The sequence below is a fragment of the Trichogramma pretiosum genome, unplaced genomic scaffold (assembly GCF_000599845.2).
Source record: "Trichogramma pretiosum strain Unisexual culture from Peru unplaced genomic scaffold, Tpre_2.0 scaffold9, whole genome shotgun sequence".
NCBI classification, from domain to species: domain Eukaryota; kingdom Metazoa; phylum Arthropoda; class Insecta; order Hymenoptera; family Trichogrammatidae; genus Trichogramma; species Trichogramma pretiosum.
This window is the reverse complement of record NW_019641697.1, coordinates 1,647,126-1,670,100: the sequence shown is the minus strand read 5'-3', so window position 1 is coordinate 1,670,100 and position 22,975 is coordinate 1,647,126. Positions and strand designations below refer to the sequence as shown.

Genomic DNA, 22,975 nt, shown 5'->3' with positions numbered 1-22,975 from the left:
TTTAAATTTAATGAGTATTATTTGTTTAAAAAACAATAATTTTAAGCATATTACATTACAAATATTTCAGAAAATCTGTATATCTTTTACTTTCCATATTGTTGACGCCCTGCAATGAACATTGTATTAATTTTTTTCCAATTTAGAAGTGGTGAAATATTTTTGTGTCAAATACCTCCGTTAACACCGTAAGGCTCGTGAGTAATTGAACGATTTATAACTCCTAAATCATTAAGATTATTATTGTACCTGCTATGTGCAGGATTAAGTCCGTTCCCGAGATGTCCATTAGCTACACCGTATCCTAAATTTCGACCATAACCAAGGTTATTGTTGTAATCTCGATGATCAATGTTTCTATTGTAACCTAGATTGTTGTGGTAGCCTGAGTTGCTACCCCAACCACCTTGTCCAAGTTGTGCGTTGTGGCCTGGGTTGATACCGTACCCATTATAGCCAAGATTCGTATTATAATGATTATTATTCAAGCCAGAATATCCTAAATGTACATCATGACCGCGATTGCCATTCCATCTACCATGACCAAGATTTGTATTATACTCAGGATGACCACTCCATGCTCCATTTCCGAGGTGGTTAGGATAAGGATTGTTGCCCCAACCACCTTGAACAAAATTTGTATTGTAACCTTGATAACCACCCCATCCAGCGCGTCCAAGATTAGTATTATATCTAGGATTAATGCCTTGACCACTGAGTCCTAAATTATTATTATATCCGGGATTGTTTGGCCATCCGTTATGGCCAAGGTTTGCATTATAACCAGAATTACTATTCCACCCAGCATTTCTAGCATTAATTCCTGGATAGTTTAGAAATAAAAGTATTACTTCAAACAAATACGTGAAACAAAAAAATTTTTTAATGCAAGTTTCATCGTTAGCTTACCCAGTTCAGCTCTACAAACGCTGATGAATGCCAGTACCAAGATAAAAAGAATACTTTCAAATTTCATTCTCACTGTATTAGTTATCACCCAAAAATACAACTTCTTCCTCGCGAATAACGTAAACGATATGGCATTTTTCAAATCGTCTTCTTTTATATAAGTAACATCTTATGCAAATTGCATAAGATAAAAAGAAGCGTTGTTTTTATAAAACTCTTCAATGAAATTCCTAATAATCTGACTATAAAGACGTGAGCCAGGATGATTTTATAGGACTCATGTCGTAAAATATAAGCCTATTATAGAAAACATTTACCTCATTATTCAAACGCATCAGTACTTTGAAAAATTTTTTATGAATAAAGCGTGACGATATAATTAAGAAGAATTTATGACTAGAGCGATTATAGATTGAGCAAACCTTCACTTGGATTAAACAACTGTAATGATCATAATTTCAGACGAAAAAAGGTTTAGTCGTCAAATTTATTCAAATTCTAAAATTTACAAATATACAAAACTCGGATCTATTCGTCATTATCATATAATTTCTTTTATTAATATCTTTCTTTTCGATTAAATTGTCGTTCGTTTTCTTTCATCGGTCTTTCATCTCAGCCGATTATTCGATACATTGCTCTTGTTCAAATCTGCCCAGTGATTCATAAGGATTATCATTTCGAAATTTAAGTGCTGTGAGTACAGCTTGTAACGTGATGAAAGTTAGTATAATTATTTTATTAGTTTTTTAACATTTGTGAAATGTAACAATAATAAACCAGTGCCTAATTTTAAACCAAAATATGATAAAGTGATATTGCCTATTTCTAATTCATGCTGGAGTGTTTGAGCGTCTGAAAGTTACAGCTAGTACATTATGGACTTTTCATTATGGCCGAGTATTTATAATTTAGGCTTTGACTCAAAAAATTTATATTTATAGAAACCTCAAGTATCGTAGATTCACCTGATAATATTCAATTTGCTAGAGTTAATAGTAACAATTTTTCAAATTAGGTTTTTTAAATGGTACCAAATTTCAATGCATTTTGAATACGGACCAAATCGTGTCTTCCCCACCACCCTCTCTGTGCACAGGTCCTAAATCACGCCGTACCATAAAACGCTACTTAACACTTGTATCATATGGTACATTTAGTGTAAAAAATTTAAGTTAAAATATTAAAATTTGCTATCATTATTCAAGTAATTTGTGAATTCCAAGAGCATCAAGTAAATTGTCATTATTATATAATGTATTTTAGCGCAATTTAAACCGTTATATTAAAACCGTTATATCAAAAAAATCAAAGATCTTCAAAATCTCAATGTATCGGTTTTAATGACTTCAATATCACTAATTATGAAGCCCTAATAAATTTCATCTTCTAATATTAATTTTAGAGGTCACTCAACGAGCATTTTGATTTTTCATTTAATTAAAAATAGTATATTTTTCACTCCCTAGGTGCAAAATATACTATTTTTTCTTTTTAATATTCTGTAGCCTAAAACAATCTGAGAATGAAAAAACACGTAATTTAATGCAATCTATGACCTCTTAGAATCCGGCTTCGAAATTGAAGTTAACGCATTATTTTAGAAGTTATAATCAATTTTGTGCCAAAATCGTAGTTTTTGCATGATTCGAGAAAAGTGTATTGGTTTCTTCATGGAAATAGCTTATGTATTACCACCCTTAATTATCTGATAAATGTTTGTCTGACCTTTCTAATGCTATTTTCAAAATTTTAAAGTTTTTCAATTTCGTTAGATACAGCTGTTTTTGCATGATGTGTTGTTGTGGCTCAAAATTCAAAAATTCTATTTTGCTCGAGTTATCAAAAAACACGTTTTTCCTCGCTCTTTTTTACATTTTGAGAAAACTATCGGAGCTACTGAGCCCAGATGATGCATATATCACCTGAAGAAAGTTAGCTACTATTTTTAACATGTAAAATGTAGATGTTTATTATAATCTTCTATAATATAATTTCATCTAAAACGTCATTTGACACTATTTATGGAAAATTTTAAAGAAAAAACTTCAAGAATAAATATAATCATTACTCAATCCAATACTTTTATTCAATTTTCAAACGTTTTTTAAATAGGCATTGTACTAGTTGGCTCATATTGGTACATTTACCTTTCTTTAATTTACAGAACTATATAAACTTTCTTACCTTTCCATAATCAGTATTGATTAAATATTGATTAAATAAATGTTAATCAATAAAAATTAAAGTTGACAGTCAAAAAATTTTGTTCATAGTTTTATTTATTTAGACTCAGTAGTAATTCGTGCTGTAGAAAATAATTCTCTAGCGCTCGTTTTTATATAATTTCCTTCATTACAGATGTAAACGATAGTATACTGATTAAATAATATAAATATTTATGATTAACGTAGTTCTGACCGTGGTACACTTTGTCAGTTAATTTTTATCTCGTAAAAAGTAGACTTGTTGTGCTTAAATTTCTTGTTATTCGACTAAATTTTTGTAAAACTCAAGATAAATAATCATAAATACTCTCGTTAAAAATACAAAAAATGCATCTTTTTTTATTTGTTTAATCATAGAATTCATACCCCTACGGAAATTCATCACCACTTTAATTCTTAAAAACTCTTAAAAGCTCTTTCAAAGTTTGAATAAGTCTTAAAAATTCTTATAAATGTTCGGATTTCGTACCATGATTTTTAACAGTTAATAAAACTTTATAAGAGTTCTATATGATAGAAATAAATTTAAAAAATTTATATGAAACCTGACACCTTTGGTTTCCGAAATATCCAGATGGGTAAGGCAATCGCTTATTTAATTTAAAAAAATGTTTACAAGTGACAATAATTGTTATAAAGAGTTATTAAGAGTTATTAAGTGTTGATAAAAGTTTTCAATATTTTTAAAGACTTCTTTGATCGGTATCCAAGCTCGCCAAAAGTCATGGTGAAAAAACTATACGAGCAACCATATGAACAATATAGAAAAAATAAAATTATGAAAAAAACTTGACATTTTTGCTAAAAAATTGAGTCTCCAAGGTTTTATGAATTTTTAAAAACTCTTTTTAATTCTTTCAAATCATTAATGAGGTGTAGAAGATCTGAACAGTTGTACGACCTTTTAAGACTTTTTTAGACTTTATAAAACTCTCATGAGAAAAATTTCCGTCGGGGTAAGTATACACATTTTGGTATAAAACTCATTATAAATCAAAACCAATTTTTAAACAATTTTTATCGTCCGTAGTACAAAAATAACATAGATAAAGAATAACAACTATTGAACTAATTTTATTTTCACTTAATCGCCACGTGAAAATTCATCATTTTTTATAATTTGTGAATCTTCTATAAATTATAGGCGATGATTGAGTTCGTATTCTTATAACTGGTACACTGGCATTATGATCATCTTCGCAATTGCAAGGCTCCGCGTGACTTTCATGAGGAGACATTTGCAGTGCGGGATTCTTGATAATAAAAGGATTAGATAAAAAAGGACTAAAAGGAGTTCTAATAATTACAGGATTGCTAGGCATAGGTAGAGTTATTGGTGGATGTTGGTGCAGTCTTAATAATAATGGTCCTAAAAACTGAGCTAGAAAGGGATTTCCAGACCATCTAATGACTATTCTTACCGGAATAAATTTAGGACTTTCTCCAGGTTTGAGATCGGGTACACCTGATGGTGGGCCTTGATCATTTTCAGCATTGTTTCCATTGGGATCATTTTCGGTATCATTTTCGTCTGGATTTTTATCACCATTTGACTCGGGTTGATTATCAGGGTCATTTTCTTCGGGATTGTTGTCTGCTCCATTCGGATTGTTGGAAAAATTTGAATCTGGACTAGGATTACGAGGCCTAATCGGTGGACCAAAAGGATTCATTGGGTTTGGAATGCGCGGATATCCTGGAGGTACCAATGGTGGAAACATAGGTGGACGTTGATTAAATGGAAAAATGTTTGGGAATTGAGGAAATGAAGGTGGCCAGTTGGAATTTGGATTTTGGTTCGGCTGATTACCAAAAGGATTATGTGGTGGAGGATTATAGGCACCTTGCCAACCATTATCATCTGGATCAGTAGGATGGTACTGTCCATCGTCGCCAACCTGATCAGGGTTAAAGTTTTCAAATTGATTATTCGGATTTTCGTCTCCGTTTATTCGAGAATCAATATCGATGGGTGATGGTGTTGTAGTTTTCCTGTCGTTCTGAGGTCGTTTCGTAGGTCTTACAGATGGTCGAGTTGGTTTTGATGGTCTATTTCTGGTAGGTTTAGGTGTAGGAGCAGGTGTTGGTTCTGGCTCTTCCTCTGGTGTGTCCTCGGGATCTTCTTCTGCATTTTCATCATCTTCAGGTTCGGGTGTTGTCGTAGTCGTTGTCCTACTTTTATTGGGTGGTCGACGAGTTGGTTTTGATGGTCTATTTCTGGTAGGTTTGGGTGTAGGAGCCGGTGTTGGTTCTGGCTCTTCCTCTGGTGTATCTTCGGGATCTTCTTCTGGATTTTCTTCATCTTCAGGCTCGGGCGTTGTCGTGGTCGTTGTTCTACTTTTATTGGGTGGTCGACGAGTTGGTTTTGATGGTCTACTTCTGGTAGGTTTCGGTGTAGGAGCCGGTGTTGGTTCTGGCTCTTCCTCTGGTGTATCTTCGGGATCTTCTTCTGGATTTTCTTCATCTTCAGGCTCGGGCGTTGTCGTGGTCGTTGTTCTACTTTTATTGGGTGGTCGACGAGTAGGTTTTGATGGTCTACTTCTGGTAGGTTTGGGTGTAGGAGCCGGTGTTGGTTCTGGCTCTTCCTCTGGTGTGTCTTCGGGATCTTCTTCTGGATTTTCTTCATCTTCAGGCTCGGGCGTTGTCGTGGTCGTTGTTTTACTTTTATTGGGTGGTCTTTGAGTCGATTTAGAAGGTTTATTTCTGTTTGGTTTAGGTGTAGGGGCAGGGGTCGGTTCTGACTCTTGTTCTTCTTCTGGAGTTTCTTCAGCATCTTCTTCTGGTTTTTCTTCAGCATTTTCTTCTGGGTTTTCTCCATCTTCAGGTTCAGGCGCTGTCGTGGTCGTTGTCTTACTTTTATTACTTGGTTTTTGAGTTGATTTAGATGGTTTATTATTTTTGTTTGGTTTAGGTGTGGGGGCAGGTGACTGTTCTGACTCTGGTTCTTCTTCTGGAGTTTCTTCAGCATCTTCTTCTGGTTTTTCTTCATCTGCAGGATCGGGCGTTGTCGTGGTCGTTGTCTTACTTTTATTACTTGGTTTTTGAGTTGATTTAGATGGTCTATTGTTTTTATTTGGTTTAGTTGTAGGCGCAGGTGTCGGTTCTTTTTCTGATTCTTCCTCTGGTGTTTCCTCGGGATCTTCTTCTGGCTCTTCATCTTCAGTTTGGGGCTTCATCGTGGTCGTTGCTTTGCTTTTATTTTTGTTAGATTTTGGCGTAGTAGCGGGTGTAGGCTCTGCTTCGTCCTTCGAAAGTTCTGTTTTTTTTTCATCCTCAGGCTCATTATCATCCGTATCTTTATTTTCTCCTGAGGTATTGGACGAATCATCTTTATTTTTTAGTTTATCTTTATCTTTTGAGTTATCTTTTTCTACACCTTCACTATCATTATTAGAATTTTTATTACCTTTTTGATTATCATCGTTTTCAGAAGTGTTTTCATCTTCTTGGTCACCATCTTTAGATTTATCTTCATTTTTCGGATTTTTTTCATTGTCAGAATCGTTTGCACTTTTAGTCATATCTTCAGCTTCTGAATTTTTTTTGCCATTAGTCGTTGGAGTCGTTGAGGTAATTTTACTCTCATCATTTTGTTTTGATTTTTTTCTAGTGGGTTTTGAAGTTGTGGCTGATGTCGTCTTGGTTTCTTGCTCTTCATTTTCTTGTGAATTTTCATTTTCATCGTCATCAGTTTCATCTTTATTTGGGGCTGCTGTTGTTGATCTATTTTTATTTGAAAGTTTTCGAGAAATTCTCGATTGATTGGAAGGAATTTCACGTTTTATTTTCTTCGACATGAAATCAGATCGATCATTAAATAACATCATAGAATCTAAGCTAGAAAGATCTAATAAATCTCGAGGAGCATCTTCAAATGAATCAAGATATTTCCGATCACTAACAGGATCACTATAACTTGAACTGATAAATCGTGCTAAATCAAATAAACCTCCATTTTTTAAAAGTGACGGCGAATTTCTATTTCCCAATGAAAATGCATTTGCCCTCGCTACTCCGTTATTATTGATTGCTGTTGCAGATGCTATTCCTCCCGAGGTCGATATTGAATTGGCTTAAAAATGAATTATGAAATAATTAAATATCATGTCAGTTGCTTTATGCTGTAAATAAAAACTTACCAATAACTACTTTCGAAGTATGCTTTGTTTTTTCTGTAAAATTATATTTAAAATAATTAATTTCCTTTCTAATTTATAAGGAATTTAATAATAGCATTTGAAACGGAAAAGAACTTTGCAAAATTTTTATTTTATGAAAAATAAATTCAGCATAATTATTGAAAATACTTGATTTTCCAGCAGTTTTTAATGTCTAGTCTTTTTCGCAATAGGCAGAATATTTCAATGCAGGATCGTACGAACTTAAAAAATTAAATATTTTCTCATAGTTTATTGGGGTTTGAAATTGCTATAAATAGATATAGTAAACACTCGGATTATGATGTCTGATCCCCGTCTATTTCAGATCACAACACCCTCGATTCGTAATTGAACGAGGAAATTGAAACAAAAATGTAATTTAAAGTTATAATATATGTTTGAATGTAATTTTTCAAAGAAAATTTTGTAACGACTCAATGAATTAATAATGAAACAAAACTATGAAGAGGAACCATGCAAATTTTTTAGCCCGATTCGTTCACGAGAAATCATGCCTACTGCAAAAAAATATCAATAAAAAGAACTGCTGGAAAATCGACAATTTTCAATATTTTTAGATGACATTTTTTTTAAATTTTTCATAATGCTCAACTATTCTATGTGTAAATTTCCAATCAAGTATATTTTTCAAAGACTACCATATAAATTCAATGCTTAAAACAATTTATTTCCGAGTACATGCACTTCAATCGTGTAATAATCATAGTTTCCATCTTCGTTTTGATATTTTATGAATCGGAATATGTATCGATTCCTGAGACGAAAAATAGTACAATTAACGTTTGAATAGATACTATACTCGAAAATTGTATTTAACATTAAAAAAAGTAGAATATTTCTTTTCGAATAATGTAATCTACAAATTATGTGTCGAACAATAAAATATTTGGGATTTCTGTGACAATGAATAGAACATCTTATGGATCTCTTCGACGAAAGTTATGTACATAGCATCTCGAATTTAAAATATAAAACTTCACCATGCTGCTAAGTATCATTTCAAATTAATTGATTTTTCGATCAGACGCAAAATCTAATTCGATACAATACTGTCCCTGCTAATTTAACTGAACGAAAAGAGATATTGTCTCAGAAAACTGAAATAGCCCATTATTAAGGAATTTTTAAAACATCGTAGTTTTTCTAAAAATGTTGAAAAACTTCCACTTCTTTTTACTTCTCGTCTCGAGACATTTATCAAACAGTCATTTTTGTATCACAATATCACTTATAGCACAAAACGTAAAATTTATAATAAAAAATGATGATCACCTGCAGGATAGGCTTGGACATAAATGACATTAGCACTAATAACCAGGGCCAGACAGGCCCTGATTGACAGCTTCATATTTTGCACTTATGCGAAATTGAGTTACACCAAGACGAATATCTTTTACATGAGCAATCGCAACCCGAACTCTCTAAGAATCGTAGTAACATTAATTGAGTGGACTAAACGTAAGCTTTTATACTTGTTGACTCTACAGCAACGCCAATGATGATGAAGTACAGTAACATCAGCAGAAGCTGTGTATCCGTCTTGGCAAGAATAAAAAGATAAGAATCGATTCTTCTCACTGATATTTCAAAACGGCGCAGTTTAAAGAGATTGCATTGATCGATTATAAGAGAAGAGTACTGCATGATTGGGTATGCAAGTGAGATGAGATTCGCTTTTAATATTATAATCGCTTTGAATAATAGAAGTGACGCCATTATTGAATCGATGCCGTTTACCAGCTATTAAGAACCGTGAAAGATTGGAAATTTTGCGTGTTTACGTAGATCAGATAATAGCATCGCAAGGGTATAATGCTATATGTTTTGATATTGAACGATCAGTTCGTATTCAAATAAAAAAAACGAGATTTCATACTTGAAAAAATTTTTTGTTAATATTATCACGAATCGGGAAATATTTAAAACCATCTGGTGATACAGTTCCAGTGATTTTTAATAACCGTTTATCTCATTTTTAGGCCAAATTTCATACATTGAAAATATTAAAGTATTTTCAATGGCAATTGTGCGAAAACTAATTATTTATAAATACTGCACGAGGTGCTATTATGATACAAGTGCGAGAATTATACCTAGGAAACGATTATTTTTCATGCTCACATTTTATTTTAATCGCACACATAAGAAGCGGGTGAATAATACAAGAATTTAAAAAACATTTCTATTGTCGATATTGTATTTGTCATACTTCGACTCAAACAAGTAATAATAATAAAAGGATTAAAAATTGCAGTACGCATCATAGAAATATCAATGCCATTCGATGAGATAATCAATTAAATATGTTGTGCTTACACTATAGCACACAAATGATGAACTTATTTTTATAATGATTAAAATAATATATTTAAAAAGTAAAGTATATTTGATCATGATTTTAAATGTGCAAAATCGATTTTAATAAATGTTTGTTTGATTTGCAATTTTAAGTTCCTAAAATTGAAACTAGTGTTAGTGCATTCATGTGTACGTAATTTTTCTTGGAAATTTTCAAACTTATCTCAGCAGATAATTGAATTTTCTATTCATCAGACCGTTCAGACGCAATATTGTAATTTTATAACTGACTCAGTAACGGGAAAACCAGAAATCACAGTGATATACCTTTCGATTTTTCAAATACAATTTTCTTACTAATAAGGCATCAATTGCACAAAATTGTTTAATCGCTGTTCAAAAGCTGTAGCTTACACATGATGTAACATATTTCTCAACAGTCAGCAAAATGGTCAGAAAAATCATTTAAGAGTTATATAGGATATATTTTGTGTCAACGTTTATTTAGCCAATGAATTTAGAGGAAAGGAAAGGAAAGTTAAAAATGAAAATATAAATATTATTATACATATTTTAAAATATCTTTACTGAGGACTATACTATTTTCCTCAATCGACAATCAGGTAAAATCATGAAAAAATATTCATTTATAATTTTTGACAAATGCTTTAAACCCCTGTTGTTAAAAATTGTTACACTCCCATTTAATAAAGATAAATTATAAAAAATGCAATCGAATTATCATTTTTACATTTCGAATTTTTCAAATTTCTCATCATTTATTGCATTAAAGTGATCCAAGAAAAAAGAGAGAGCTGAAACAATTAATTCGGGTGTAATATTTATTATATTCATTTTGGATTAACTCGGCTCATTCTGTAACTCTTCGTTTTACAGAAATAGCATATCCACACCCGTTGCTCAAAAACGATGGATTTGAGGAAAAAATTTTACTGATGAAAAAGTTATTTGATCAGTTGTAAGAATACATAGTTTTTTTGAGTTGAAAATTCCAGAAATTTCCTTCCATATTACGGTTTGCCAGTCACCATTTTGTATACTTAAAATCCTATTTCACTAATTGGAATCGTCATAACTTTAAGATAAGGTTCTATGGACACTTTATTTGTACCTAAGATACCAGAATTTAAACCATTTTCATGGGAAAATTTGAAAAGAGAAAAAAATATTTTTTTTAAATCACGTTCTGGATAAAACCATCCATAAATTTTGACCTGTTTTTTATGTCGAAAATCTAACACCAGATTCGGAAATTTTATTAAATTTTGCGTAGAATATGCTTACTCACAAGCTCTTCAGACCCCATTTTCAGCAAAAATACAACAGTTTAAATAAATATCAAAAATGTATCCGTCCCGGACTTAATGGGTTAATGCAAAAAAGTAGCCCGAAATATCCCACTTTCTTTTGCATTATTACAAAAGGAGCAACCTTAGAAGAATTATATATTTAAATGTATCTATGATATCGAAAAATTTATTCAATATAGAATAATACAAATAAAAAAATAATATAAAATTTAATTTTTTAGAAGTTATCAGAACTCACCAAAAATTTAAAAAAACAAAGATTTAAATATCGTAAAGCTACGTGCAAAAGTGTCCGGTTATTGGTTGTGAGAAAAATCGCTTCACGCCAATATCTCGCAACAACTACATTCAATGTATTCTCACTAATTTATTTATATAACCCTTGGTACAATGAAAAATAGACTCGTGGTATGGTAATAAATTCGAGTGTATCATCTGAATAATTTTAAAAGATGTTCAAACGTTTCTACAACTAGAATAGAAGATCATAACACCATATAACATAATAAAAACATTGCAAAAAATAAAATCGATAATTCGTTGAAACGCGAAAGTTTCTCAAAAAAAGTGTACTTATATTTTTTCATTGAGTTATGTTTCATTGAGTTAAGCAGTTTTCAATATATTAAGCCCATCATTACAATGAAAAATTATTATCGATTTTGAAAAGCATGCGACGTAACACGTTTATAATTTCAAAATAGGACCCGCAGTGCTTCCAAAAACAGCACCCACAGTAAACGCGAAATTCAAATTTTTGTAAAAATTTAAAATATCTCCCACCACTCTAATATTGTGTCGTCAATAATGTTTTTATTTTAATAAATACGAAAAAAATAATATTTGAATTTCGCGCTCACTGTGAAGGCTATTTTTGAGAGCACTCTGTTATGTAGGCAGTGGGCTGTGGGACCCACAACTTTCAACTGGCCCATGCGTAAAACCTTAATAGCGCATTTAGGCTTGTTTACTTTCATAATATAATTCTACGTCACGAGACCACTACAGTGCTATTAGCTTTAATCAGTTCGTTACACTAATACACTGTGCGACGAACACACTAAACTCCGAAACTCGGGCACGGCGTGGGTTGATCTACCAACAGACGCGATCCTCTCAGTAGGTTGATCTGACTCTTGGTGCATCTGTTTTTTATTATTGTAATGACTCATTTTAAAAAATACATAATTTTCATAATTCAGTTTATATAATTCACTATGTACCGTGTACTTAATATGTATTATTGAAGATTAGTTTGCTAGGCTGATTTGAGGTTAGAATCGTCAGAAGGCGGGATTGAAAAAATACATTATAGTTCTTATTAACGTCTGTTCTGTCTATTTAAACTAAATTTTACTGAATGTTAAGTCCTTCGTGCACACTTGTTTTTTTCAAGCTCATAAAGATCAACACTTAAGCAATTACTCTTATTCACGCGGCATTTGGAACTCTAATTTTCTTCATTATGTGATCATTTTATTTTCATTTAATCATAATTTAACAATACTTTACGTCAAAAAAAATGAATAACAACTTGTTTCTATCTATCATGAGCACAGTACTTAGTGAAAACAAAAGTTATTATTACTTCGACTGAACTCAATGAAAATATGTTTGAGAGGTATATGTGGCATAATTTAATTATTTTCTTCAATTTTAGCTATAGAATAATTCATCATAATGGCAGATTCTGATGATGAATACGATAGGAAAAGAAGAGACAAATTCAGAGGAGAAAGAACTGAATCTTATAGAGAAGGTCGTGGCAGAGAAGACAGAAGAAGAGGCGGAGATGACTGGTCTGACAGGTAAATAAATACACATATTTTATGTTCATTTCATCTTACTTATTATTGTTCAAATTCAAAGATTAGCCAACGATAACTAAATCTTCAAAATAATATTTTCATACTTACTTGTAACCTAATTTCTCTTAATATCTTGAAAAATGAGCAACTTTATTAACATATCCAGAGAATGGTCTAGCCGTCCTCGAGCAAGACCTGATTACAGAGATTACAGAGGGGGTGGAAGAGATCGTTACAGTCCAGCCCGATCTCAAGATATGGCACCACCTATGAAAAGAATGAGAACAGCTGAATGGGATGACCGGCCCAGTAGAGCTGCATATGGTGATTACTATGGTCGTGATACAGATGGACTTCCTCCCTCTCGCGGTGGTGCTTGGCCTCCTGAGCATTATAACCATGGTAACCATCACTATAGTAACCATGGCAACAATACCAAGTGAGTATCTTTAAAATAGTGAGTAGTTAGAGAACAGTTTAAAACTTTTAGTTTGTGTACAAATACTATCTATAATTACCAGTATAATAGTTGATTCTTAAAACTTGAAGAAAAATTATACTCTGTGTAAAAAGAACTTCTAATGATTAGAAAAAATAATATCTGTTGAATGTTTCAATTATAAATAGAGGTTATACTTTTTTTAACTAACCTCTTTTTTATCTCAATATCAGCTATTCAAAATAAATTTTGTTAAGTTTCAAATAAAAAATGAATTATGTAAGACCATACTGTTGGAGAATGACAAAAAAAAAATTAACTCCAAAGTTATTAGCTCAATTAAGGTATTTCAGAAATAGTCAACAATAATTATTTTAATGAAATTATTAATGTAATAAAATTGTTTTCAGTCGAGAAACTCCAACTAATTTTAACAACTCCAATGTTGAAACTCAACCACCAATGTTGACTTTCAAGGCATTCCTTGTGACACAGGATGATACTATCACAGATGAAGAGGCAATCAAGCTCTATAATGAGTATAAAATGGAATTTAAAAGGCTACAACTCAACGAGTTCTTTGTAGCTCATAAAGATGAAGAATGGTAAGTCAACAATTTATTGAACATTTTCATCTTAGTTTTTTCTGAAACATAGTTTTTATTCCATACTACTCCATTTAAATTTAATTTTTTTCTTCTTCATGCATTTATATTTTTATACAATTTAGTAAACAATTTTTCCAGTTTTAAATAGCATTTGCATTACTAAAAAATTAAATTTCAAATTGTTCTCAGCAGTATTCCCGAGCACATTTCAATATTAATAGATGAAAATTTTTTTGCAATTATGTAACATAATTTTTTCCTAAAAATTTTTTATCAATACTTCAAAAACATTATCAACTTCCATCGAAAATTAACAGTCATTGCTGAGAAAAATATTGATATTTTGATTTTAATATTTGTCACAAAGCCAATTTTTTCAAAAAAAAATTTGATCAACTGCAACAATTCTATCTTACTGAATATTTATTAAAAATAAGGATACAAAAAACTATCAATATAAAAAAATGTTAACAACAATCAGTGTACAGATATGTATCTGTCTCTTAATCTCTACAGCAAACAGTCAACGTCCTGCTTCGTCGATTATAAACTAAAAACATGCGCGACTGCGAAGAACGAGTTGCGATTGCCATGTACCCTCCGAACTTAGCTTAGATTACGTTATCAGCTCAACATGAAATTTTTGAAACATGGAAAACATGAAATCAAAATAACGTCGTGGGCGCGCAAAGCCTACTAGACGTTCGCGTGATAGGTCGCGTTCTTAACCCGTAAACAAGCTAGGGAAAACTTAAAACTCGCGTTTTTCCTCCCTCTCATGCCTGCATGTCTTTTACTGACATGCTGATGACAATGATGACCTTTGAAATAATTTTTAAGGCATCAAACTGTGATGAAAGCATGCATGTTGCTACAGGTGAGGATCCACTTAAAAATGGATCGTGTTTCATCTCCATACTTTATTTTTATATATAACATAGAAATTAGTTAAAACTTGATAAAACATTTGAAAAATTACAAACCACGATTTACCTATAGTTTTTTTGCATTTTTTATATAAATTTAATTTTAAATCATGAGTGAATTTTCAAGGAAAAAATTTTTATTTTTATTTTTCAATGACATTTTGAAATATCAAATAAGACTATATTTTGTTCAATTTTAAAATTCTAAAGAGATTAAATGATTTATTATTAATCTCTTATAGACTTATCAAATATCTAAATGTTGTACTTCACTTAACCTGTATCAGCTAATAAATGATGTTTTTTTTTGCATTAAATAATAAACATTATTTTTTTTAAATTAGGTTCAAAATCAAATATCATCCAGAAGAATCTGTTAAAAGAAAAGAAGAGCAGTTTGCAGCTTTAATGGTAATTTTTTCAATTGCCAAAATATGAAGTAAAAAATCAAAATTATATTTCTATTCCTTTGTTTAGAAACGAGTTGAAGTTTTCATTGATCTACTAGAAAAAGGTGAGATCGATAAAGTCTCAGTTGATGGTGATCAAGCTGATGCACTTTTGCGTTTACTGGATGCTGTGGTGATTAAACTTGAAGGCGGTACTGATGAAGATCTGAAAATACTTGATGTCAAACCACAACCAGTTGTCAAAGAAGTAAAAGATGTACCTAAAGATGTTGCTGTTAAAAAAGAAAAAGATGAACCAGAAATTAAAGTCAAAGTTGAAAAGGAAGAACCTACTGAAAGTACTGAAAAAATCATCGAAGAAAGTAAAAGTGAGACAGTTTCTGAAGATAAACAAAACGGCGATTTTGAAGTAGAAAATGTTGCAAAGGAAAGTGATAGCACGAATAATGAAAATCCTGAGAAAGAAACAGTTGCAGAAGCCATGGAAACTGATGCATCTGATCCAGCTGAGAAAAATAATGATGAAAAAACTACTGATGATGTGAATAAAGAGACCACTGAAGAGGAAAATTCAAAAAAAAGAAAAAGAACTGATAGTAATAGTAGCAGCAGCAGTAGCAGCAGTGATAGCTCATCAGACAGTAATGCATGTAGTAAAAGCCCTGGTACGCCTCCTGGTCTTCCACGTAAGTTTGCCATTCTTTTGATAAAAAAAGAACTACTAAAATTTAATTTATCATTAATTACATATTTACAGCTAAAGTTCAATCTGAATCTGGTGAAGTAGATGAAACAAAAGAGACAAAGTCCGATGAAGCTACGGAAAATAAAACGGTAGAAGAAGAGGAAGAAAAAGAAAAGTCACCAGCACCTGAAGAGAGACCTAAGAAGAAGTCCAATGCTATAATTGATCTTGCTACTGATAAAGAAATGAAAGCTTTACACAAAACCAGTAGTATTTTTCTTAGAAATTTAGCTCCTACTATAACTAAAGCTGAAGTAGAAGCTGTAAGTATTAAATTAATGTATTAATTTTAGATCTATTATTTTATTATCATTATCATTTTAATTTTAGATGTGCAAAAGATACCATGGATTCTTGAGAGTAGCAATCGCAGATCCGCAGCCTGAAAGGCGATGGTTCCGTAGAGGATGGGTATCTTTTGAACGCAATGTTAACATTAAAGAATACTGTTGGAACTTAAATAATATAAGATTAAGAGATTGTGAACTTGGAGCTATTGTTAATCGGGATTTATCTCGTCGCATACGAAGCGTGAATGGCATAACGCTTCATAAACAAGTGGTTAGAAATGACATAAAGTTGAGCGCTAAAATAGTCCACAATTTGGATAACCGTGTAGGTTTATGGTTTGAAAAAAAAGAAGAAAATATTGATGGACAAAACAAAACTGCTGAAGAAATTGAACAAGCTGTAAGAATAAAATATTCTCGAATTTATTTTTCATTACTTATATGTATACAGGCATTTTTTAAACACATAATTTTATTTATCTTAGGCATTTGGATTGTCATCCAAAAATCCAGTTCTTAAGAATATTACCGATTATTTAATCGAGGAAGCTTCAGCTGAAGAAGAAGAACTTCTTGGTGTTTCCGGAGATCAAGAAGAGGGTCAATTATCGGGAGATGCTGAGGAGAAAATCGAAAAGGACCCCGCTTTATTGAAAGTCAGTACACGATCTAAACATAAATTTGATAGAATAAAATTCTAAAGATTAAAATTTAAAATTATGTTCATTTTCAGGTGTTGGATAGATTAATTCTATATCTTCGTATTGTTCATTCAGTAGATTATTACAACCACTGTGAATATCCGAATGAAGATGAAATGCCAAACCGATGTGGAATCATGCATGTCAGAGGACCTACTCCTGGTAACAAAGTGATCAGTAATGAAATAATGGAATACACTAAGAACTTCGAACAAAAAATGGCAGCTTTCCTTGCCCCTGTTGCAACAGTACCTGCAGCTGAATATGACAAATTAGGTGCCAAAAATCCTGACCGAGAAGTTGAAAAATTCATAGAAGCTAATACTCAAGAAATATCAAAGGAAAAATGGCTTTGCCCTTTGAGTGGCAAAAAATTCAAAGGTCCTGATTATATTCGCAAACATATCTTCAACAAACATGCTGAAAAAGTATCAGAAGTCAAAGCTGAAGCTGAATACTTTAATAATTACTTAAAAGATCCTAAAAGACCACAACTTCCTGAGCATCCTGGTAATAAGGCTCCCCCGCGTGAAGCTCAGAGAGAACCTGGTTTTCCTCAATTTAATGCAACTGCGTAAGTATTTAATAAGTTTTCCCACTTTTCAATAGATTGATTTTTGTATCTTATACTCAATTGTGTGTAATTGCATGTATCGTAGATACATTTTGAGCACGCACATTTCCTCTTACAGGGACTGAAAACGTGTATCGAAATGTCTTTTGGTGTTAACTTAGTTGGATTAAATTAGTTTATTTTTGCTTTGATATTCAATCAGTTATTATTATTACTATTATTTTTATTATTGTCACTGATAAAGAGAAGAGTAGATCAATTAATTTATGCAATCATGTAGTATAGATATTTCACTTCAATTTTAAAATAACTTGTATAGCACCATGTAACATTCTATCTGCGTTTGCTTTTATTCGTACTGATTCAGTCCCTGTTAAGAAAAAATATTTGTACTATTTATTCAAGCCCCCGGCATGCTGGTAGATTCGCAGGCAACTTCGGCGGTAATTTCGGTGGCAACCGAGGAAGTCCAGGCGGAGGATTTGGAGCTGGAAATTTTGGATCAGGCGGAGGTTTTGGAGGTAGCGGTTTTGGGTCAGGACCTAGATCAAATCGCGGAGGAAACTTCAGAGGCCGGTAAGAATAACTTTATATTTTGGAGAATACGTTAATTCAGAGAAGCTCTAGAATTAAATTTTTAAAGATTTTTTTATACTAGCAAAAGTTACTAATATATTTTCAGGGCTGATTCTGATTTGGCGTCCCGACCTATTATTAGTTATAATGATTTGGACCAGCTGGATACGGATTTATTTTAAAAAATATTACAATAGTTTTGACAATTCTTTAAGAAAAAATAAGTAGTATTATTCATTGCTTTTTTTGAAGTTCTTAAAATTGACAACAATTTGTACCAATCGTAGCTTTTATTTATCCAATGATTTTGACTAATTATGTAAGTACGATTTCTACCAAACGTTATTGAATACTCAACGTTTAAATGTAAAAAGGTGTAAAAAGTTTTCTAGGATTTTTTAGAGATATATATTTACTTTACTTCCATTTGAAAAAAATGATAAGAGTAGCATCATTACTGAAATATTTCGTTAAGTAATATCTGAAAAAAGAATAAATACTAAAGTAATCATAATATGTGATTTTTTTTCATTCTAAACCTATATACAATTTGTCCAGTTGGTCAAAAAACATATATCTAATATTTAATCATGAAAATGACAACACAGTTTCTTATGAATCCAATTTTTTCGTTGTTAAATAGCGGAAGTGGTGTTTTCAGGCCTGTGATCCACTACCGAGACCTCGATGCTCCAAGAGAGCCTGACGAATTTTTGTAAATAAGTACGTGACAATAAATGAGTTCAAAAACATTTGAAAGAATAATATATTGAATTCAAAATGGCCAAAGTCACGGTTCCGAAATCATCTTCTTAACCAATAGCTCGCTTAAAAAAATTGATTTATATTTAACGCTTCATTTTTTAAATAAAAATAGCGAAAATGAATTTTTGGAAAATAAGTTAAGTTATTAACTTAAATTATATTATATTTATATATAAGAAAATGTCAACGTTATGATAATTTTATCAAAAATTAGCTCGAATGTTGAATATACATGACCTGAATTAATTTAAACATGATTGAAAAAATGAGTTTTGACATAAAGCGACTGGTTAATATTTATTCTGTAGACACATATAATTCGCAAAAGGTGTATATATCCAATTTAAAAAGAAAATTGTAGCTTTTTCAATAAATAAGTTTAAAAATTATAAATTATCATTTTTTTATTTCACTATTATTTTTACGTTCTTATATACAACTATATTATATTCAGTACGATATCATACATTGCGTAAAAAAACAAGTTCATGTACACGACACAATGACGTAATTTGTCATAAATGCATCATTAAATGTATGAGAATATCACTATTATAATAACAAGTATGATAAAACAATATTTCAAACGAGGAATCACACTTTCTTATTTCATACCTGAACGTTCTTATTTTATAAAAATATAATTCGTTATTATTATCGCATCACATAATATATTTACAGTTTATCAATCAACAAATCCTATTTATAGTATACAAAAATACTGAAATCGAAAATTTTCACACCAAGTCACGTTCAACGATGACGCAAACTTGGATGTTCACTTTCACAAAAAAACTAAAATATTTATTTACATTTTAACATTTTTTATCTAAAATAGTTACATTATAGAGTCACTTTGTAAATTCCTATGATTTAACTTTACGACCGATGTTCTCTGCAATGCTGTTCGTCACTACCGTCACCGCAGTCATCTATGCCGTTACATCGATCATCTTTTTTTATACATCTGGCATTGCTGCAAATACAAAAATACATGGTTAAATTTAATGTCAAAACGATAATTTGTTAGGCAACACTTTATTAAATCTATGCTTTGGAAGTTGTATTTAAGTTGCATATTCTATTCATTTTTTAAAGAACAATTTTTAAGTTAATAAAAAAATTCGTATTATATTGATAATGTAAAAAAAAAGTAATAATATTATTTATAGAACCATTAACGATTTTCGAAATAAAGATCAAAATTAATGTAGTGCAATCTATAATTGTCCAACTAAGCAAAGTAAATGCACATTCTAGCGAAATATCAATCTCTCAAAAGCGATGACTTCAATTTTACCCCAAAATTTCCCCTGTTCTATGGAACATCTTATAAGAAATTGTTTTCATTTTTATCTCTTTTCGGTCTTTTTAATAATTGATTTAATTTGAAAAAAAATAATCGAGAGTATATAATCATTGTTTCATAGCTGCTAATCCGTTTAATAATTGCATCTACTTTGAAACAATTACGTGTACTAACGAAATAACAAGTTCAAGTAGTATATTCCATTTTATCTATCATCGCTAACTCGTTTTTTTATACATAGCTTCGGAAATACAAGCGTGTAAGTGTAGACCCACAAGCATATGATGATTCTCTATTCATTTACATAAATAATGTATAAATGTACATGCGTACACATACATTCACATATCTTACGAGCACTTAATCCCTTTAGGCGACAGTAAGTAAATTACACAGTTTCTCAGATGGGTGTATATTCCAGTGCTTTTCTATTAATTTCTTACTTATGAAGTGCAAGAAGGTGAACAATTTTTGCCAGGCAAAATGATTGACGCACGTTTACGAATCTTGTTTTTACGCTTGCCCGCACTCGGGAAAGCATTCAAACGGCCCGGGAATAAATGCCCTGAATCGTTTCGCATTACGCGACCTGCGGTAGTATGTTAATTTTGTTTCCTTTTAAATTTTTTTTCAAACTAGATTGCACTTGGAGCAAAATTTTCTCGTGATAACCCTGCCTCACAATTCAATTTCAAATTAATTAATTAAAAAAGAAGCAATTTTTTTATTTATATCACTAATACCATCCCGTTAATTGTTAATTACCGTTGCACGAATATACGTTATGAGGCTTTTCCTGAACGGATTAATTATTCATATAAATGACTGCAAGCACGCGATCCCGCACGTGCGACAAAAAAAAATATCTGGAAAAACTAGTTATGTTTATCAACTAAGTTTGTACCCACCGGCAAGCAAACTCGTATTTATTGCAACGATGCTGGCATGGATGAGGTTCGTCAGACCCATCGCTGCAATCGACATATCCATCACAGAAGCGATTGCCTCTTATGCACTTTTCTTTGTTCCAACATTGGAAATCATCTTTATGTGGGCAAGCTGTGAACATGGTAAAAGAAAAATAATGTTAGAATTAATGGTTGCGGAAAAATTTTTTGTGCGAAATTTGCGTGTTTTCAGCTTACATTCATGACCTGCAACAAAATTGAGAAGAAAAAAATAATTTAAAATCGTTTGTCCCAGATAACGTAATTAAAATAAAGAAGAGTTCATGAAACTTACTAGATGTACAGTTCATCTCATCCGACGCATCAAAACAATCAACTTGTCCATCGCATTTCTTTTTTAGAGGTAGGCAAGATGTTTGGTTTCCACAGTGAAAGTGAGTCTCCAAATTACATTCTTGAAGTAAAGAAAATTATTATAATTTAAAATTGTTACACTATACGCGGATGCATTTTAAAAAGGTAATCCTAAAGACTTAGTAAGCACATTCAATCTTAATCGCAATTAATTAATCGAGTTAATATATTTTAAGAGGCAGTAGGCTCAATCAATCATTTGAAATTTACGAAGCGAAGTAAGAGGTAAAAAAGCGCCGTGAAGGAATTCGAACCGTGCAAATACGAGCATTGATACGCAAGGATTAATTGCATTCTCACGAGCGATTCATAAAAAAGAGTAGCCAAGCGAGGAAGGCAACACGAGTGCTTTTTGTTTAAAGGTGAATAATTATTGGCAAGATGTAGAGAAAGTGCCAACTTACCACAATTATACTCGTCCGAATGGTCGTAACAATTCATTTGGCCGTCGCAGCGCTTGACCAAGGGTATGCAAAGAGAATTATTGCACGTCCATTCGTCTTCTAGGCAGTGATGCTCGAGATCTATGCACCTGTTTAAAGAGAAAATTGAAATATCATCTTATTAGCGCATGTGTCAGATGTTGCATAAGTTGAAAAATAGCAGTACCAGAACAAAAATGTAGAGGCAATAATAGATAGGTCGTTTAGAATTTTGATCCAGGTTTTTTCGTTCTTACCTGTAGGCATCCTTTGCGAGTTTGTGACATTTGTGGGTTCTAAGATTACACACGCCAGAGCAGGCGTCCAATGTGCTGTTGGCATGAATTTTTAAGTGACAATAAGGTTGCTCATTGGGCTCCTTGGCGACGCAAACCTCATCGTCGAGACAATCTGCGCACGACCTGCGTGGCTTTCTTGTACGATAGTGTTGCTTCATCGTAAATTTTTTCAATGACGTCATTCCATCGGTGGACGATAAACTGTTAATTTCATAATGTAAAATTAATAATCATAACTAACGACATAATTGAGAATTATTTATAAACGATAAGCATCGATTCGACTTACATAGTCGTCGTTCTAGGTCTTTCCGTTGTAGTGGTTGTAGTAGTAGTAGTCGTCGTTGTTGTGGTGGTCGTAGTGGCCAAAGTCGTAGTAGTTGGAGTGGTCGTCCTTACAACGGGCTTTCTTGTCGTAGTGCTCGTAGGAATAAAAACTGGCTCGAGCTCTACACCAGGCACATTATTATCGAATATGATGGGAGGCTGAACAGCTGGATACGACGAAGACGAGGAGCTCGCACCGAAGCCGATAACGTCGAAAATCACCGGTGACGTCGCGGGCTGCGAAGTTGACGAAAAAATTGCTTGGTCTAGGTAGGTCGAGTTCGTAATTTGACTGCTGTTGATACTGTTGCTGTTGTTAGCGCCACTGGAGCGCAAATACTGTTGGATCACTTGCAGCTTGTCGGGTTCTGTGGACATATTCATAATCATCATGAGATCCGCATTCCAAGCAGGAAGAATTCCATTCCCAACGTCTCATTTAACCGCAATGATCGTCACCCTTTTCGAAATGAAGTCGATTCCTTCATCCTGGCCAGCCGATCCATT

General features: G+C 32.2%; 4 protein-coding genes across 14 annotated transcripts in view; 1 reads left to right on the top strand and 3 right to left on the bottom strand.

The window, feature by feature from the left end:
• LOC106651526 (uncharacterized protein DDB_G0280315-like) lies at positions 1 to 1,141 on the bottom strand. The gene is made up of 3 exons (XM_014370054.2): positions 910 to 1,141; positions 176 to 823; positions 1 to 109 (listed from the first exon to the last, which is right to left on the bottom strand). Exons 1-3 carry the CDS (start codon positions 974 to 976, stop codon positions 87 to 89), a joined length of 738 nt encoding a protein of 245 aa, XP_014225540.1. The 5' UTR covers positions 977 to 1,141; the 3' UTR covers positions 1 to 86.
• A 2,032-nt stretch (positions 1,142 to 3,173) lies between these two features.
• On the bottom strand, positions 3,174 to 8,896 carry LOC106651688 (cell surface glycoprotein 1-like). Of its 3 annotated transcripts, none has more exons than XM_023462167.1 (4): positions 8,591 to 8,896; positions 7,277 to 7,309; positions 5,764 to 7,209; positions 3,174 to 5,601 (listed from the first exon to the last, which is right to left on the bottom strand). In XM_023462167.1, exons 1-4 carry the CDS (start codon positions 8,664 to 8,666, stop codon positions 4,244 to 4,246), a joined length of 2,913 nt encoding a protein of 970 aa, XP_023317935.1. In that variant the 5' UTR covers positions 8,667 to 8,896; the 3' UTR covers positions 3,174 to 4,243. The 3 variants fall into 3 exon arrangements, with proteins under 3 accessions (XP_023317935.1, XP_023317934.1, XP_023317933.1); XM_023462166.1 differs by having other exon boundaries at positions 3,174 to 6,444; positions 6,544 to 7,209; positions 8,591 to 8,893; XM_023462165.1 differs by having other exon boundaries at positions 3,174 to 7,209; positions 8,591 to 8,893.
• A 3,019-nt stretch (positions 8,897 to 11,915) lies between these two features.
• LOC106651632 (serrate RNA effector molecule homolog) lies at positions 11,916 to 18,928 on the top strand. 8 transcript variants are annotated; one of them, XM_014370236.2, is made up of 12 exons: positions 11,916 to 12,066; positions 12,608 to 12,755; positions 12,922 to 13,194; positions 13,605 to 13,799; positions 15,073 to 15,139; positions 15,206 to 15,824; positions 15,896 to 16,146; positions 16,214 to 16,573; positions 16,659 to 16,829; positions 16,907 to 17,448; positions 17,854 to 18,024; positions 18,668 to 18,928. In XM_014370236.2, the coding sequence occupies exons 2-12, from the start codon at positions 12,628 to 12,630 to the stop codon at positions 18,741 to 18,743; spliced, it is 2,853 nt and encodes a 950-aa protein (XP_014225722.1). In that variant the 5' UTR covers positions 11,916 to 12,066; positions 12,608 to 12,627; the 3' UTR covers positions 18,744 to 18,928. The 8 variants fall into 8 exon arrangements, with proteins under 8 accessions (XP_014225722.1, XP_014225725.1, XP_014225727.1 ...); XM_014370239.2 differs by having other exon boundaries at positions 11,916 to 12,107; positions 12,934 to 13,194; XM_014370241.2 differs by having other exon boundaries at positions 11,916 to 12,107; positions 18,686 to 18,928.
• Positions 18,929 to 19,175: 247 nt separating this feature from the next.
• Positions 19,176 to 22,975, bottom strand: part of LOC106651633 — a 59,721-nt gene continuing 55,921 nt past the window's right edge. For both annotated transcript variants that reach the window (XM_014370242.2, XM_014370243.2), the window contains exons 6-12: positions 22,431 to 22,836; positions 22,100 to 22,342; positions 21,825 to 21,952; positions 21,341 to 21,460; positions 21,244 to 21,252; positions 21,007 to 21,157; positions 19,176 to 19,765 (exon numbers count right to left, since the gene is read on the bottom strand). In XM_014370242.2, the coding sequence (XP_014225728.1) occupies positions 19,669 to 19,765; positions 21,007 to 21,157; positions 21,244 to 21,252; positions 21,341 to 21,460; positions 21,825 to 21,952; positions 22,100 to 22,342; positions 22,431 to 22,836 (1,154 nt within the window). In that variant the 3' untranslated portion in view covers positions 19,176 to 19,668. The remainder of the gene's footprint in view (positions 19,766 to 21,006; positions 21,158 to 21,243; positions 21,253 to 21,340; positions 21,461 to 21,824; positions 21,953 to 22,099; positions 22,343 to 22,430; positions 22,837 to 22,975) is intronic.

Coding starts and splice junctions, on each gene's coding strand:
- LOC106651526 (XM_014370054.2), bottom strand. CDS start 976: ATGAAATTTGAAAGTATTCTTTTTATCTTGGTACTGGCATTCATCAGC. Junction 824..909: donor CGTTTGTAGAGCTGAACTGG/GTAAGCTAACGA, acceptor TAAACTATCCAG/GAATTAATGCTAGAAATGCT. Junction 110..175: donor GCCTTACGGTGTTAACGGAG/GTATTTGACACA, acceptor TGTTCATTGCAG/GGCGTCAACAATATGGAAAG.
- LOC106651688 (XM_023462165.1), bottom strand. CDS start 8,666: ATGAAGCTGTCAATCAGGGCCTGTCTGGCCCTGGTTATTAGTGCTAAT. Junction 7,310..8,590: donor TGTCCAAGCCTATCCTGCAG/GTGATCATCATT, acceptor ATAATTTTACAG/AAAAAACAAAGCATACTTCG. Junction 7,210..7,276: donor TACTTCGAAAGTAGTTATTG/GTAAGTTTTTAT, acceptor TTCATTTTTAAG/CCAATTCAATATCGACCTCG.
- LOC106651632 (XM_014370236.2), top strand. CDS start 12,628: ATGGCAGATTCTGATGATGAATACGATAGGAAAAGAAGAGACAAATTC. Junction 16,830..16,906: donor AGGACCCCGCTTTATTGAAA/GTCAGTACACGA, acceptor GTTCATTTTCAG/GTGTTGGATAGATTAATTCT. Junction 18,025..18,667: donor GGAGGAAACTTCAGAGGCCG/GTAAGAATAACT, acceptor GTTGTTAAATAG/CGGAAGTGGTGTTTTCAGGC.